A 15,721-nucleotide genomic window follows, 5' to 3' on the forward strand; every position below is an offset into this window, starting at 1 on the left:
AACAAGGATTTCACACCAGATGAAAGTAGAACAATTGGAAAAATACGTTAGTACATTAGGGTCCTCAATAATTTAAATGTACAAACATTTTAAAACAAATACATACATACAAGAAATTTAGAACAAAAATAGGCAGATATAAACCAAATAGTAATTTTAGAAATAAGAAAATAATCACTGCAATAAAACTTCAACATAAACACATGACTGTACACAAAGAATTAATAAATTGTAAAATAACACTAGGGAATCCAGCCCAAAGGAAGCACTAGAAAAAGATATAAAAACCATGAGAAAGCAGTTAAAGAGAAATGGAGACAGAATGGGAGGCTCTAGTGTATAATTAATAGAAGTCCATTCAAGAATTGAGTGCAAAATACAGTTATTTTCAGATGTGCAAAGACAAAGGCAGTGACCATTCACAGTCCCTTGGTGTAGTTTAAAAGAAAAGTGAACAAAGAGGGAAGAAGAGTGCTACAAGAAACAACAGTGAACATGAAAACTGATAACATATGTTGGTGAATTTAACTGCTAACTGTGCAATATCACAATCTGAATGCTAAAATAAGCCTAAAACTCTAGGCCATAATGACAAGGCAAGTGGGTGGCTAAGGTGTACTCAAGTTTTTGTCTCTCAAGTGGAGAAGGGTGAGGGTGAATGGTCTGCTGGGCAAATGCTGCAGGAGAGACAAGTCAATACTCAGGCATGAACTTTCCTTTTCACTTTTCAAAGATGCTCTAATTTAAACTTGGAGACCTGACTTATCTCTTCCTCTAGATAATCTGTGTCGACCTTAAGTCTTCAGTATAACAGAAAATCTAGTTTCAAAATTTCACTTTACAGAAAGAAGGAAAAAAAGTAACACCAGTTGTAAAATCAGTGGAACATCTCTCTGAATTCAGAGTAAAATTCAAAATATAACTGTAAATCAGGGCAACCAATGTACTTAAAGATGCCATGTTCACATCTTTCTTACTGGGTAATGCTTCAGTGAGGCAAATTCTAGGACCATGTTTTAAGGAATCCTAGAATGGTATTCTTGACATTAACCTCATTTCCTATATTAAGGGAAAAACACCTGAAGCAAGTTCCCTCTAAAGAGCTTTTTTCTTTTTTAAACCAACACTTTAGGTAACTTTATACACATCAAGTCATAATCCTACATCTGAAAAAATATTAGCACTGAATATAATGAATGTGTGTAATCAACCTTCTCTGACTGATATAACTTGTCCAGGTAAAATACCTCTATCTTGGATGCTACTGCCATAATACAAGTCATGGACACTTGGGTTCCAAATAATGAATGTCATTCATTCATTCTTCGACCTTGAAATACAAGTCTGAAATTGGGTCACAGGTTATTCCACAAAAACACATTTTTGGAGATAAAATTAAGCCTTCAACATCCTCCAGTACACAGTAAGCGCTGGGCCAGTTTTACAATATTCACAGCAAGGCATGCTTCCTTCTTTGAGTTAATCCCATCAGGTGACTCTAGGCAGAGCCAAAACCACTGTCAGCCAACAGGGTTCCCAAAGCCTCTCTCCCGTGACAAGCATTTGGTTTTCAAATGCCTTAACCTTCACTGAAAACAGGAGTATTAAAGCTAATCCTAGACTGAGCTCTGCCCACCAGAGCAACAGTCAGCTCTACCCACCACCAGTCCCTCCCATCAGGAAACTTACACAAACTTCTTAGATAGCCTCATCCACCAGAGGGCAGAGAGCAGAAGCAAGAAGAACTACCATCCTGCAGCCTGTGGAACAAAAACCACATTCACAGAAAGATAGACAACATGAAAAGGCAGAGGGCTATGTACCAGATGAAGGAACAAGATAAAACCCCAGAAAAACAACTAAATGAAGTGGAGATAGGCAACCTTCCAGAAAAAGAATTCAGAATAATGATAGTGAAGATGATCCAGGACCTTGGAAAAAGAATGGAGGAAAAGATTGAGAAGATGCAAGAAATATTTAACAAAGACCTAGAAGAACTAAAGAACAAACACACAGAGATGAACAATACAATAACTGAAATGAAAACTACACTAGAAGGAATAAAGGGCAGAATAACTGAGGCAGAAGAACGGATAAGTGACCTGGAAGACAGAATGGAGGAATTCACTGCTGCAGAACAGAATAAAGAAAAAAGAATGAAAAGAAATAAAGACAGCCTAAGAGAGCTCTGGGACAACATTAAATGCAACAATATTCACATTGTAAGGGTCCCAGAAGGAGAAGAGAGAGAGAAAGGACCAGAGAAAATATCTGAAGAGATTATAGACGAAAACTTCCCTGACATGGGAAAGGAAATAGCCACCCAAGTCCAGGAAGCTCAGCGAGTCCCATACAGGATAAACCCAAGGAGAAACACACCGAGACACATAGTAATCAAATTGGCAAAAATTAAAGACAAAGAAAAATTATTAAAAGCAGCAAGGGAAAAATGACAAATAACATACAAGGGAACTCCCATAAGGTTAACAGCTGATTTCTCAGCACAAACTCTACAAGCCAGAAGGGAGTGGCATGATATACTTAAAGTGATGAAAGGGAAGAACCTACAACCAAGATTACTCTACCCGGCAAGGATCTCATTCAGATTCGATGGAGAAATCAAAAGCTTTACAGACAAGCAAAAGCTAAGAGAATTCAGCACCACCAAACCAGCTCTACAACAAATGCTAAAGGAACTTCTCTAAGTGGGAAACACAAGAGAAGAAAAGCACCTACAAAAACAAACCCAAAACAATTAAGAAAATGGTCATAGGAACATACATATTGATAATTACCATAAACGTGATTAAATGCTCCAACCAAAAGAAACAGGCATGCTGAATGGATACAAAAACAAGACCCATCTATATGCTGTCTACAAAAGACCCACTTCAGACCTAGGGACACTTACAGACTGAAAGTGAGGCGATGGAAAAAGATATTCAATGCAAATGGAAATCAAAAGAAAGCTGGAGTAGCAATACTCATATCAGATAAAACAGACTTTAAAATAAAGAATTTTACAAGAGACAAGGAAGGTCACTATATAATGATCAAGGGATCAATCCAAGGAGAAGATACAACAATTATAAATTTATATGCACCCAACATAGCAGCACCTCAATACATAAGGCAACTGCTAACAGCTATAAAAGAGGAAATCAACAGTAACACAGTAATAGTGGGGAACTTTAACACCTCACTTCCACCAATGGACAGATCATCCAAACAGAAAATTAATAAGGAAACACCAGCTTTAAATGACACAAAAGACCAGATAGATTTAATTAATATTTATAGGACATTCCATCCAAAAACAGCAGATTACACTTTCTTCTCAAGTGCGCACGGAACATTCTCCAGGATACATCACATCCTGGGTCACAAATCAAGCCTCAGTAAATTTAAGAAAATTGAAATCATATCAAGCATCTTTTCTGACCACAACACTATGAGATTAGAAATCAATTACAGGGAAAAAAACGTAAAAAGCACAAACACATGGAGGCTAAACAATACGTTATTAAATAACCAAGAGATCACTGAAGAAGTCAAAGAGGAAATTAAAAAATACCTAGAAACAAATGACAATAAAAACATGATTATCCAAAACCTATGGGATGCAGCAAAAGCAGTTCTAAGAGGGAAGTTTATAGCTATGCAAGCCTACCTCAAGAAACAAGAAAAATCCCAAATAAACAATCTAACCTTACACCTAAAGGAACTAGAGAAAGAAGAACAAACAAAATCCAAAGTTAGCAGAAGGAAAGAAATCATAAAGATCAGAGCAGAAATAAATGAAATAGAAACAAAGACAACAATAGCAAAGATCAATAAAACTAAAAGCTGGTTCTTTGAGAAGATCAACAAAATTGATAAACCATTAGCCAAGCTCATCAAGAAAAAGAGGGAGAGGACTCAAATCAATAAAATTAGAAATGAAAAAGGAGAAGTTACAACAGACACCGCAGAAATACAAAGCATAATAAGAGACGACTACAACCAACTCTATGCCAATAAAATGGACACCCTGGAAGAAATGGACAAATTCGTAGAAAGGTATAACCTTCCAAGACTGAACCAGGAAGAAATAGAAAATATGAACAGACCAATCACAAGTAATGAAATTGAAACTGTGATTAAAAATCTTCCAACAAACAAATTCCAGGACCAGATGGCTTCAGAGGTGAATTCTATCAAACATTTAGAGAAGAGCTAACACCCATCCTTCTAAAACTCTTCCAAAAAATTGCAGAGGAAGGAACACTCCCGAACTCATTCTATGAGGCCACCATCACCCTGATACCAAAACCAGACAAAGATACTACAAAAAAAATTACAGACTAATATCACTGATGAACATAGATGCAAAAATCCTCAACAAAATACTAGTAAACAGAATTCAACAACACATTAAAAGGATCATACACCATGATCACGTGGGATTTATCCCAGGAATGCAAGGATACTTCAATATACACAAGTCTATCAATGTGATACACCATATTAACAAATTGAAGAATAAAAACCATAAGATCATCTCAATAGAGGCAGAAAAATCTTTTGACAAAATTCAACACCATTTATGATAAAAACTCTCCAGAAAGTGGGCATAGAGGGAACCTACCTCAACATAATAAAGGCCATATATGAAAAACCCATGGCAAACATCATTCTCAATGGTGAAAAACTGAAAGCATTTCCTCTAAGATCAGGAAGGAGACAAGGATGTCCACTCTCACCACTATTATTCAACATAGTTTTGGAAGTCCCAGCCACGGCAATCAGAGAAGAAAAAGAAATAAAAGGAATACAAACTGGAAAAGAAGAAGTAAAACTGTCACTGTTTGCAGATGACATGATACTATATATAGAGAATCCTAAAAATGCCACCAGAAAACTACTAGAGCTTATCAATGAATTTGGTAAAGTTGCAGGATACAAAATTAATGCACAGAAATCTCTTGCATTCCTATACACTAATTTTGAAAAATCTGAAAGAGAAATTGAGGAAACACTCACATTTACCATTGCAACAAGAAGAATAAAATACCTAGGAATAAACCTACCTAGGGAGACAAAAGACCTGCATGCAGAAAACTATAAGACACTGATGAAAGAAATTAAAGATAATACCAACAGATGGAGAGCTACACCATGTTCTTGGATTGGAAGAATCAATATTGCGAAAATGACTATACTACCCAAAGCAATCTACAGATTCAATGCAATCTCTATCAAATTACCAATGGCATTTTTTCAGAACTAGAACAAATAACCTTAAATTTTGTATGGAGGCAAAAAAGAGCCTGAATAGCCAAAGCAGTCTTGAGGGAAAAAAACGGAGCTGGAGGAATCAGACTCCCTGACTTCAGACTATACTACAAAGCTACAGTAATCAAGACAATATGGTACTGGCACAAAAACAGAAACACAGATCAATGGAACAAGATAGAAAGCCCAGAGATAAACCCACGCACCTATGGTCAACGAATCTATGACAAAGGAGGCAAAGATAAACAATGGAGAAAAGACAGTCTCTTCAATAAGTGGTGCTGGGAAACTGGACAGCTACATGTCAAAGAATGAAATTAGAACACTATCTAACACCATACACAAAAATAAACTCAAAATGGATTCAAGACCTAAATGTAAGACCGGACACTATAAAACTCTTAGAGGAAAACATAGGAAGAACACTCTTTGACATAAATCACAGCAAGATCTTTTATGATCCACCTCCTAGAGTAATGGAAATAAAAACAAAAATAACAAATGGGACCTAATGAAACTTAAAAGCTTTTGCAAAGCAAAGGAAACCATAAACAAGACGAAAAGACAAGCCTCAGAATGGGAGAAAATATTTGCAAATGAATCAACAGACAAAGGATTAATCTCCAAAATATATAAACAGCTCATGCAGCTCAATATTAAAGAAACAAACAACCCAATCCAAAAATGGCCAGAAGACCTAAATAGACATTTCTCCCAAGAAGACATACAGATAGCCAAGAAGCACATGAAAAGCTGCTCAACATCACTAATTATTAGAGAAATGCAAATCAAAACTACAATGAGGTATCACCTCACACCAGTCAGAATTGGCATCATCAGAAAATCTACAGACAACAAATGCTGGAGAGGGTGTGGAGCAAAGGGAACACTCTTGCACTGTTGGTGGGAATGTAAATTGATACAGCCACTATGGAGAAAAGTATGGAGGTTCCTTAAAAAACTAAAAATAGAATTAGCATATGATCCAGCAATCCCACTCCTGGGCATATACCCAGGGAAAACCATAATTCAAAAAGACACATGCACCCAAATGTTCATTGCAGCACTATCTACAATAGCCAGGTCATGGAAGCAACCTAAATGCCCATGGACAGACGAATGGATAAAGAAGTTGTGGTACATATATACAATGGAATATTACTCAGCCATAAAAAGGAACGAAATTGAGTCATTTGTTGAGACGTGGATGGATCTAGAGACTGTCATACAGAGTGAAGTAAGTCAGAAAGAGAAAAACAAATATCGTATATTAACACAGGTATGTGGAACCCAGAAAAATGGTACAGATGAGCCAGTTTGCAGGGCAGAAGTTGAGACACAAATGTAGAGAACAAACGTATGTACACCAAGGGGGGAAAGCTGCGGTGGGGTAGGGATGATGTGCTGAATTGGTCGATTGGGATTGACATGTATATACTGATGTGTATAAAACTGATGACTAATAAGAACCTGCTATATAAAACAAAACAAAACAAAACAAAAAAGGAAACTAATACTAAACTTTCTTTGGGTTAAAAAAAAAAAAAAAAGCTAATCCTAGTCAAGCAGAAACTACTTTAGAGTGACTTAAGAAGAAAGGAAGACAGGAAATGCTGTTACCGGAAGAGTAAAGAAAGCCGGGTGCTTCGCTTCATCTTCATATTTGCCTTCAGTTGAACTTCCAGCCTCCATGGATTTGGATGTAGTGTTCTTACCAATACCCATCATTAAGAGAAAACACGTAGCTTGGCCTTTGGACTGAAGTGGCTGGAAGTTAAGGCCTGTTCACACAAGGAGCCCAGGATCAGAGTCAGCTCTTCCAGTGCTGATTCTCAGGCAGAGATGAGCCCCACAAGTGCCATCTCTCAGCACACCTAGAAAAAGAGAAAGCAGCCAAATCACATCAAGCACACAAACAGCACAGGACACATGGGCACTGTGTTTCCTGCATGGGAAAAGTCGAAGTACAAATTATATCCAAACACCAAAAAAACTTATTACACTTTTCAAGTCCCCATCCACCATCATTTATAGTCACTCAGATTCTGAATCACCTTTTGGAGGCGGGGGGGACCACCAAACTGAACCACCAAAAATATTAGAATACTAGGGAGAAAAAATAGCAGAGGGATTTTTTTGACATGCATTATGGTATCTATCTTATAGCCCAGCACTATCCAACAGAACTTTCTGCAATGATGGAAATGTTCTACATCTGCCTTGTCCAATACAATCATCACTAGTCACTGGCTACTGAGCACTTGAAATGTGACTAGTGCAATAGAGAAACTGAACCTTTAAACTGTATCAAATTTAAGTTTAAATAGCCACTTGTGGCTGGTGGCAATCGTACTAGACAGTTCAGTTATAGCCAATTTACTACGATTGTATGGATATTAAAATAATTCTGAATTTCCTACAGGTGCCCAATTAAAGGCTGGGAAGACACTGAAAAGCACAAAAAAGAGGAGACAAAACCAATCTAGGATTAAATGGCCATACAGAATTCCAGGAAGGTGGCAAGGTGAGCTTCAATGGGCTAGAATGCCATACAAAAAACAGAACCGAAACATTCAATATCAAATCAAATGACAACATAAACCTAAAAAAGTAATCCAACCCCCAAAAAGGGGGTTGGGGAAGTAAAGTGGCAAGAGATAAGAAAGGGGGAGGAGAATCAAGACCCAAGGTGGATCTGACATGCTCGGAGAATCTTAGAGAATCTGGACAACACTCCAAACTACGAGAAAATCCAAGTAAAAGTCAAAGGCAGGAAGCTACTGAAACAATCCCACGCAGCTAAGTTTCACTGAAGCAGAAAATATTAAAAACTCAATTTCAAACAACAGAAGTATGACTTGAACAATAAAAGAGATCCACCAAAAGATTAAAAAGCATTTGGAGAATTTGGCTTAAAAAAAGAGAGGGCACAGGGACTTCCCTGGTGATGCAGTGGTTGGGAGTCCGCCTGCCAATGCCTGGGACACAGGTTCAAGTCCTGGTCCGGGAAGATCCCACATGCCACGGAGCAACTAAACCCATGAGCCACAGCTACCGAGCCTGCGCTCTGGAGTCCATGAGCCACAACTACTGAAGCCCGCATGCCACAGCTGCTGCGGCCCATGCACCTAGAGCCCATGCTCCCAATGGGAGAAACCACCGCAATGAGAAGCCCGCGCACCGCAGCGAGGAGTAGCCCCCGCACGCAGCAACAAAGACCCAACACAGCCAAAAATAAATAAATAAATTTATTTATTTAAAAAAAAGAGAGAGGGCACAAAAGATCCCTTCCAGGATTGGCACACGTACAATCAAACATGCCTAGGTGTTTCTACTTTTTTTGGTGGGGGGGGGACATGCAGCACAGCTTGCGGGATCTTAGTTCCCTGACCAGGAATTTAACCTGCACCCTTGGCAGTGAAAGCGCACAGTCTTAGCCACGGGACTGCCAGGGAATTCCCTAAGATAAAGAAAAAAATACCACAAGCATGTACGGGTGAGAAGGGACAGAAAACGTTCACTGGCACTCAGATTAGAACAATGTTAGACCTTAGCACCAATTAATTTCCCACAAGGAATGAATAACCCAGACAAGCTGTCCTGCAAATGTGAAGGCAAACCTACAAGAAGTTTGGAAAGACAAGTAGGAAAACTTCTGTTCAAGGAATTCTCTTATGGACACTTCATTCAACAAATACTTTAGATGAGCCAGGGGAAAAACTGAGATAGAAACAAATAAAAAAAGAGAAAGAATTAACAAAATTTGAAAATTCAATAGTTAGAGGGCAAAAAGGAAAAAGTAAAAGAAATAGTTGCCAGAATATCAAGTTGCCTCTATAGAATCGAGCTAGGTGCACACACCAGAATTTTTTGAGGTGGCTCTTTTGGTTTAAATGTTCATGCACATTTTGCATTCTTGTTCACATTATATACATGTCTCTTTAAAGTAGCAGCTCTCAACGAGGAGTGATTTTTTTCCTCCAGGGGACATTTGGCAATGTCTGGAGGCATTTTTGGTCGTCACAACTCGGGGGAGAGCTGCTAGTGTCTAATAAGTGGAGGCCAGGAGTGCTGCTAAACATACACACGACAGACAGCAATTTTTTGTTATATTTGATGCAAATATCTTATCCCAGCTTTCTGTCTACTCATGAATTTTGTGAATTATCTTTTAAAACTGTTTTTATTTTTATGTAATCAAATCCATCAATCTTCTAGATTGTGATTTAGCCACTGCCATCCATCAGCTTCCCAAGATCTGAAAAAAAAAAAAGATACAGTGTGACAGCAAACATACCTAAATATAAAATCTGCCTGAAGTAGCCCTGACATTTTTACCTTGACCAAGAGCTTATGTTTTCCAGAAGACAGGAAAAGCAAAGAGGATGGTGAAATTGTTAGATCTTTACAAGACCACTTGCCTTACAGTCACATTCAGAGGGACCAATAAGGTCTTTGCTATACATCCAGCCCCACTGCCATTAGGATGCCAGCAGACCCACGTTAACTTTAGGGAAAATGACAGGACTTTAATGTAGACTACATTTATTCTACTAGGTTAATTTTATCTTCATGTTTGTTTCAGATGTGTACATCTATTGCAGTAGCCAACCCTCCCCACTGCTCCCCATCACCAGGAACAGAGGGGGACCAATTCCATCCTGACAAGACCACTTTTCGTCAAGTACTCTGTACTCCATTTCCCTACCAAATGTTTAACCGACCCTCACAAGCTATACTGAGGGGGCCCATCCACTCCCTTTGCCTGTCTCTTACCGAACAGCAGCCTTCAGAGACTCCTGAAGATACAGACCCAAATGAGCATGAAAGGTTTTGGGGCCAAAGAAAGTACAGGGCAGGAAGCTTTGAGAAAGGCTTTGGGGCAGAGGGCTGCAAAGCCTGGGAAGGGTGGACAAATGGAGGGAAGAAGAGGAAGAAAAGGAGAAGATAGTGAACGCTGAAAACAAAAACGTATCCTTTTAAGTTCCAAAATGACAGAGTATTCAACAGCCAAGTACTCAAGACTGATGAAGACAGCCTGAAGGCCAGAAACCACGCATCAACCTGAGATCAGAGTGTTTTATGCACAGACCTGAACTTTTGTATGGGGAAATGCCAAGGCCCAAAGGCAAACACAGCAAAAGATTTAAAAAGGTGGAGTTTAGGGTCTGTGTTAGAATTTGTGGTAAAACAAAAGGCAAAATCTCCCAGGGAACCTGACACCAGGGAAAGTTTGTCCTCCCACAGTGCCCAGTGACGCCACTTCCTACTCCTTGCAAAAGAAAGAGAATAAGCAAAGCCACTGCTATCTTGCCCCTGACCACATGACAAGGGGGAAGGAGGCGCTGGGGGATAAAAGATCAGATTCACAAATAACGAAAACAATAATAATGACAGCAGTTTTCCAGCTAAGCACCTGTGTATGCCAGACACATCTCTTACATCTCATTATATAAATGGCAATTATTTCTCCCTAGTAAGCATAGTATTACTTGATAGGCACACTAACTCCACAAAAGTGGAAACTGAGCTTCACAGAAGTTAAGTAACTTGCCAAAGGACACACAGCTATAAGCAGTGCAGCAGCAGGATTCAAACTTAAATCAGTATTCCTGTCCTAACAATGTCTGTACAAACAAGACATGAAACTATCCTCAGTTTACAGCCAACCTCCCTGAGTGAATAAGGTCCAGGCCAGCTGGCCTTAAACATTGTCTTCAGGATACTTTCTGTCCTCCTTGTGATTTCTGAGGGAGGTCCGAGGGGCAGAAATGGCCAAGCTCCTTCTCCAGGGCTAAAGCCTGCTCCCCTCAGACCAGGAACCCCCGAATCTGCGCACTTCTGGCCACTCCATGGCATGAGCCATCATCTCAACAGCACAACAGCCTCGTCTCATTTTCTTGTTCCATCTTGATAGCTCTACTGCAGCGGGCACGGCCATGCTACAGAAACTACCATACCCTTTGATGGTATCCTAATTAGCCAGAGAATGACACCCAAATTCCTTAACAAGGCTGCAGGTCCACTGTGAAGCCTATGGTGAAATTTGCCCTCGCTGTGCTGTAGTTTCCATCTTTCAGTTCCTTGAAGGTGTTGGGTTCTCCTCTAGCCCTCAGGCCATTGCACATGCTGTCCCTCCAAAATAGGCACCGTTCATCTCGCCTCTTTCCCTTGGGGTAACTCCCATCAGTGCTGCCTCTGATCACCACACCTCATCATGGCGTCTGGGAACCATAAAGATGGTTATGATACAACAAGATAATGTCTACCTGCTCAGCCAGACAGGTGCAGAACAAGAGGCATTATCCCCAGTGCCTAACTTGGCACCTGTATTAAAGGCTCCCCAAAATATGTAGAACGAATAAATGATGCTTAAAAATATAATAATAAAGGTACTTCATATAATGTAACAGTCATTCTTGCTTAATACTCTTTCTTAATCTTGGAAAAGGAAAGTAACAGCCAATATCAAACTTATCTGTGATACAACAGATACATTAATGTCAAGGACAAGCCAGGTTGTTGACATCACTGCTATCATTCAACTGACAGAGAAAGATGAGGGGAAATATTTGAAAGGAAAAGAGTGAATCATATCCATATTAAGAGATATGAAAACTGTAGAGAATCTTTGCATAGATGGCTAGACACAAACACATGAGCAAGGCTCCTTCAGTGCTGACTGATTCTAACATTTCCCAAACACATGAGCAAGGCTCCTTCAGTGCTGACTGATTCTAACATTTCCCAGTTGCCAGCAATAAGCATCTAGATCAGAAGCTAGCAAACCATTGCCTGGCCTGGTTTGGTGTGGTCCCCAGCTATGAATGATTTTTACATTTTTAAAAGGTTGTGAACAACACCAAGGAAGAAGAACATATGACAGAGGCCATGTGGCCCACGAAACCTAAGATATTTACCGAAAAGTCTGCTGACTCCAAAGGTAAGAGGATGAAGGAATCCTGTTTAGAATGGTAGTAACAGCATTAAATACTTAATAAATTTAACAAAAATGAGCATGACCTTTACAAATAAAGCTATAAACTATTATTAAGGGCCATAAAATAACCAGAAAAACAGACAATATTCTTGGATAAGAGAGCTACTATAAGGGTATACATTCTCCTACAAACATAAAGTATATAAATTTAATAAAAAGCAATTAATACCTTAAAGGGGGAGAAAAGGGGGCTTGCTAAAATTCCTGTGGAAGAATAAGCAAAAGTAGCTACAAATATTTGAAAAAAGAATAGGAAGAACATGTTCTATCAGAAAGGGACCCTAAAGTTGTAGTAAACAGAGGAGTTCAACTTAGGTATAAAAAGAGACAAATAGGTCACACAACAGAAAACCCACAAAGTGACAAATATATGATGTGGGAAGCATTTAAATCTTAAAACAAAGTATGGATTTTTCAATACAACATGCCAAGACAACTGGTTCACTATTAATAAAATCCAGAAAAGTAATAAAGCCACTAAATGACTATATAATGTTAGGGTAGGGGACTCCTTTTTTAGTATATCATTAAAGATGAAAAAGAGATGGAGGCTGATAGATTTTTACAATATAAATTTTTTTAGATTTCTCTATGGACAAAAATCCAACAAAATCAAAAGGCAAAATATAATACAGGTAAGATAATGTGTTGATATCTTTACTATCTGAAGAGCTCTTGCAAACCAATAAACAGAAAACAAAAATCCTTACTATAAAAATGGGCAAGACATATGAGCTTCTAATCCTCAGTCTCCCACAAAAACAAATAGAAAAATAAATGTTCGATCCTTGTTTAAAATCAAAAGTACATTGAAATGAGGTATACTTTTTTTAACCTACATCAGTTACTTATAATACCCTTATTGTACAGTGTTAGAGAAATAGACGAACACTCCTAATGATATATAAATTTGCTAATAAGAAGGTAATTTGGTTATATGTATCAAGAATTATAAATATTCATATTCACTTCTAATATGTCCTGAGGAAATGCTACTTCTAGGAATGTATTTTAAGGTAATAATTAGGACATATAAAGATTTAGCTACAAAACTGTGCATGTTAACATTGTTAATAAGACCAAAAATGAAGAAAAATCTAATATCCAACACTAGGGAATTGAATGGTAAAACTACGGTATGTTCATACAAAGGAATGCCATTGCAGCCATTAAAAAGATGGCACACGGACTTCCCTGGTGGTGCAGTGATTAAGAATCCGCCTGCCAATGCAGGGGACACGGGTTTGAGCCCTGGTCCGGGAAGGTCCCACGTGCCGTGGAGCAACTAAGCCCGTGCGCCACAAGTACTGAGCCGGCGCACCCTAGAGCCCGTGCTCCACAACAAGAGAAGCCACCAGAAGGAGAAGCCCGTGCACCGTAACAAAGAGTAGCCCCCACTCGCAGCAATAAGAGAAAGCCCACGTACAGCAACAAAGACCCGGCGCAGCCAAAAATAAATAAATAAATAAATAAATAAATAAATAATTTTTTAAAAAAGATGGCACAGAAATATTTATTGACGTGGGAAAATGTTTGCCCTATGTTATATAAGGAAACAGGTGTTTTTTTTTCTAAAGTATAATATTATACTAAAGGAAATAAGCCAGTCACAGAAGGACAAACACGACATGATTCCACTTATGTGAGGTATCTGGAACAGTCACTCATAGAAGCAGAAAGTAGAATGGTGGTTGCCAGGGCCTGGCAGGGAGGGGGAAGGGGGGAGTTGCTTTTCAGCAGGTATAAAGTTTATTAAGCAAGATGAGTAAGTTCTAGAGATCTGCTGTACAACATCATGCCTATAGTTAACGATACTGTATTGTTCACTTAAAAGTTTGTTAAGGGCTTCCCTGGTGGCACAGTGGCTGAGAGTCCGCCTGCCGATGCAGGGGACACGGGTTCAGGACACGGGTTCGTGACCCGGTCCGGGAAGATCCCACATGCTGCGGAGCAGCTGGGCCCGTGAGCCGTGGCTGCTGAGCCTGCGCATCCGGAGCCTGTGCTCCGCAACGGGAGAGGCCCCAACAGTGAGAGGCCTGCGTACCGCAAAAAAAAAAAAAAAAAGTTTGTTAAGAGGGTAGATCTCAGTAATAATAAATAATAATAATAAGAGATATCAATTTTCTAAAATAATGCAGTGAAAAGAATTAAAGGAAATTTATACAATGAAAAAAGGACTATGTACAGCAATAACCCACTGTGTATGGATAAGTGTGCCACACACATATACACACCAAAATGTTAACCAAAATGTTGACTGGTGGGACAGCAAAGGACTTATCTTTTTCCTTTTATTCCTCTATTTTTCCTGAAGTTATTTACCCAACAATGAACGCTATGCTCTTTCTCCCCCAAGAGCCACATCAGCACCCAGATCAAATCCAGACAAGTGATCAGTTCCCCTTAACAAGGGGATACAAAGCCATTCAGTCCTTTCTGTTGAGAGATCAGGACACAACTCTATAATTGCAAAGTGGTGTGGAGTAAACTTCTCATGTTTAAAGTTGTAAAGTAATTTTTGTTGTCAGAGAATGGAGAAAAGCCAAGGCTTTGTAAATTATACTTAGCAAGGAGGGAACTAACAATGAAAGAGGCGTATCAATAGCCAAGGCTGCCCCAAGAAGTGATCCTCAACTTTGACTCTACGTTGGAACCACCTAAGAACTTTAAAAATACTCTCTACCCACCCAGAAAGTCTACTGAATTGGACTGTATAGCCTGAGCATTTAGATTTTATAAAACTCTCCTGCAGCCAGAGTTAAAACTCCCTACCTTAGAGCAAGGAAGAAATCACTGAAGATTCAAAAAATAATATCAACCTCAATAAATGTAAGCCTCACAGGGTGGGAAAATAGCAATTTGGGAAATTCTGCTATGAGCAAATAGAAAAGGAAAATATTCAGATCTTTAACAAATCTTCCAGTTCCCTAAAGATTGAGCCACCAGCTCTCTAGCCACCGATAACCATGCACAAATGCAGAATAACAATTCTTCATCAGTGTTTATTTCATCAGCTATTCAGCCAGAGATCATTTCTTTCTCTTTTTTTAAAATAAATTTATTTATTTATTCACTTATTTAATATTTGGCTGCATTGGGTCTTTGCTGCACGCGGGTTTTCTCTAGCTGCTAAGAGCAGGGGCTACTCTTTGCTGTGGTGTGCAGGCCTCCCATTGTAGTGGCCTCTCCCATTGCAGAGCACGGGCTCCAGGCACACAGGCCTCAGCAGTTGTGGCACACGGGCTTCAGCAGTTGTGGCTCGCGGGCTCCAGAGCACCGCAGGCTCCATAGTTGTGGCACATGGGCTTAGCTGCTCTGCGGCATGCGGGATCTTCCCGGACCAGGGATAGAACCCGTGTCCCCTGCATTGGCAGGCGGATTCTTAACCTCTGCACCACCAGGGAAGCCCCAGTGATCATTTCTTTTGCATTGAATTTTTTTATCTGA

The 15,721-nt window shown here is 39.3% G+C and overlaps 1 protein-coding gene across 1 annotated transcript in view; it reads right to left on the bottom strand.

Annotated features, from left to right (window-relative positions):
- SLC23A2 (solute carrier family 23 member 2) overlaps nucleotides 1-15,721 on the bottom strand; it is a 149,107-nt gene that overhangs the window by 89,177 nt on the left and 44,209 nt on the right. The window contains exon 2 of the mRNA XM_082600487.1: nucleotides 6,895-7,148. Coding sequence (XP_082456613.1) covers nucleotides 6,895-7,002 — 108 coding nt within the window. The 5' untranslated portion in view covers nucleotides 7,003-7,148. The remainder of the gene's footprint in view (nucleotides 1-6,894; nucleotides 7,149-15,721) is intronic.

Source organism: Mesoplodon mirus, assembly GCF_964341445.2.
Source record: "Mesoplodon mirus genome assembly, chromosome: 15".
In the NCBI taxonomy this organism is placed as follows: domain Eukaryota; kingdom Metazoa; phylum Chordata; class Mammalia; order Artiodactyla; family Ziphiidae; genus Mesoplodon; species Mesoplodon mirus.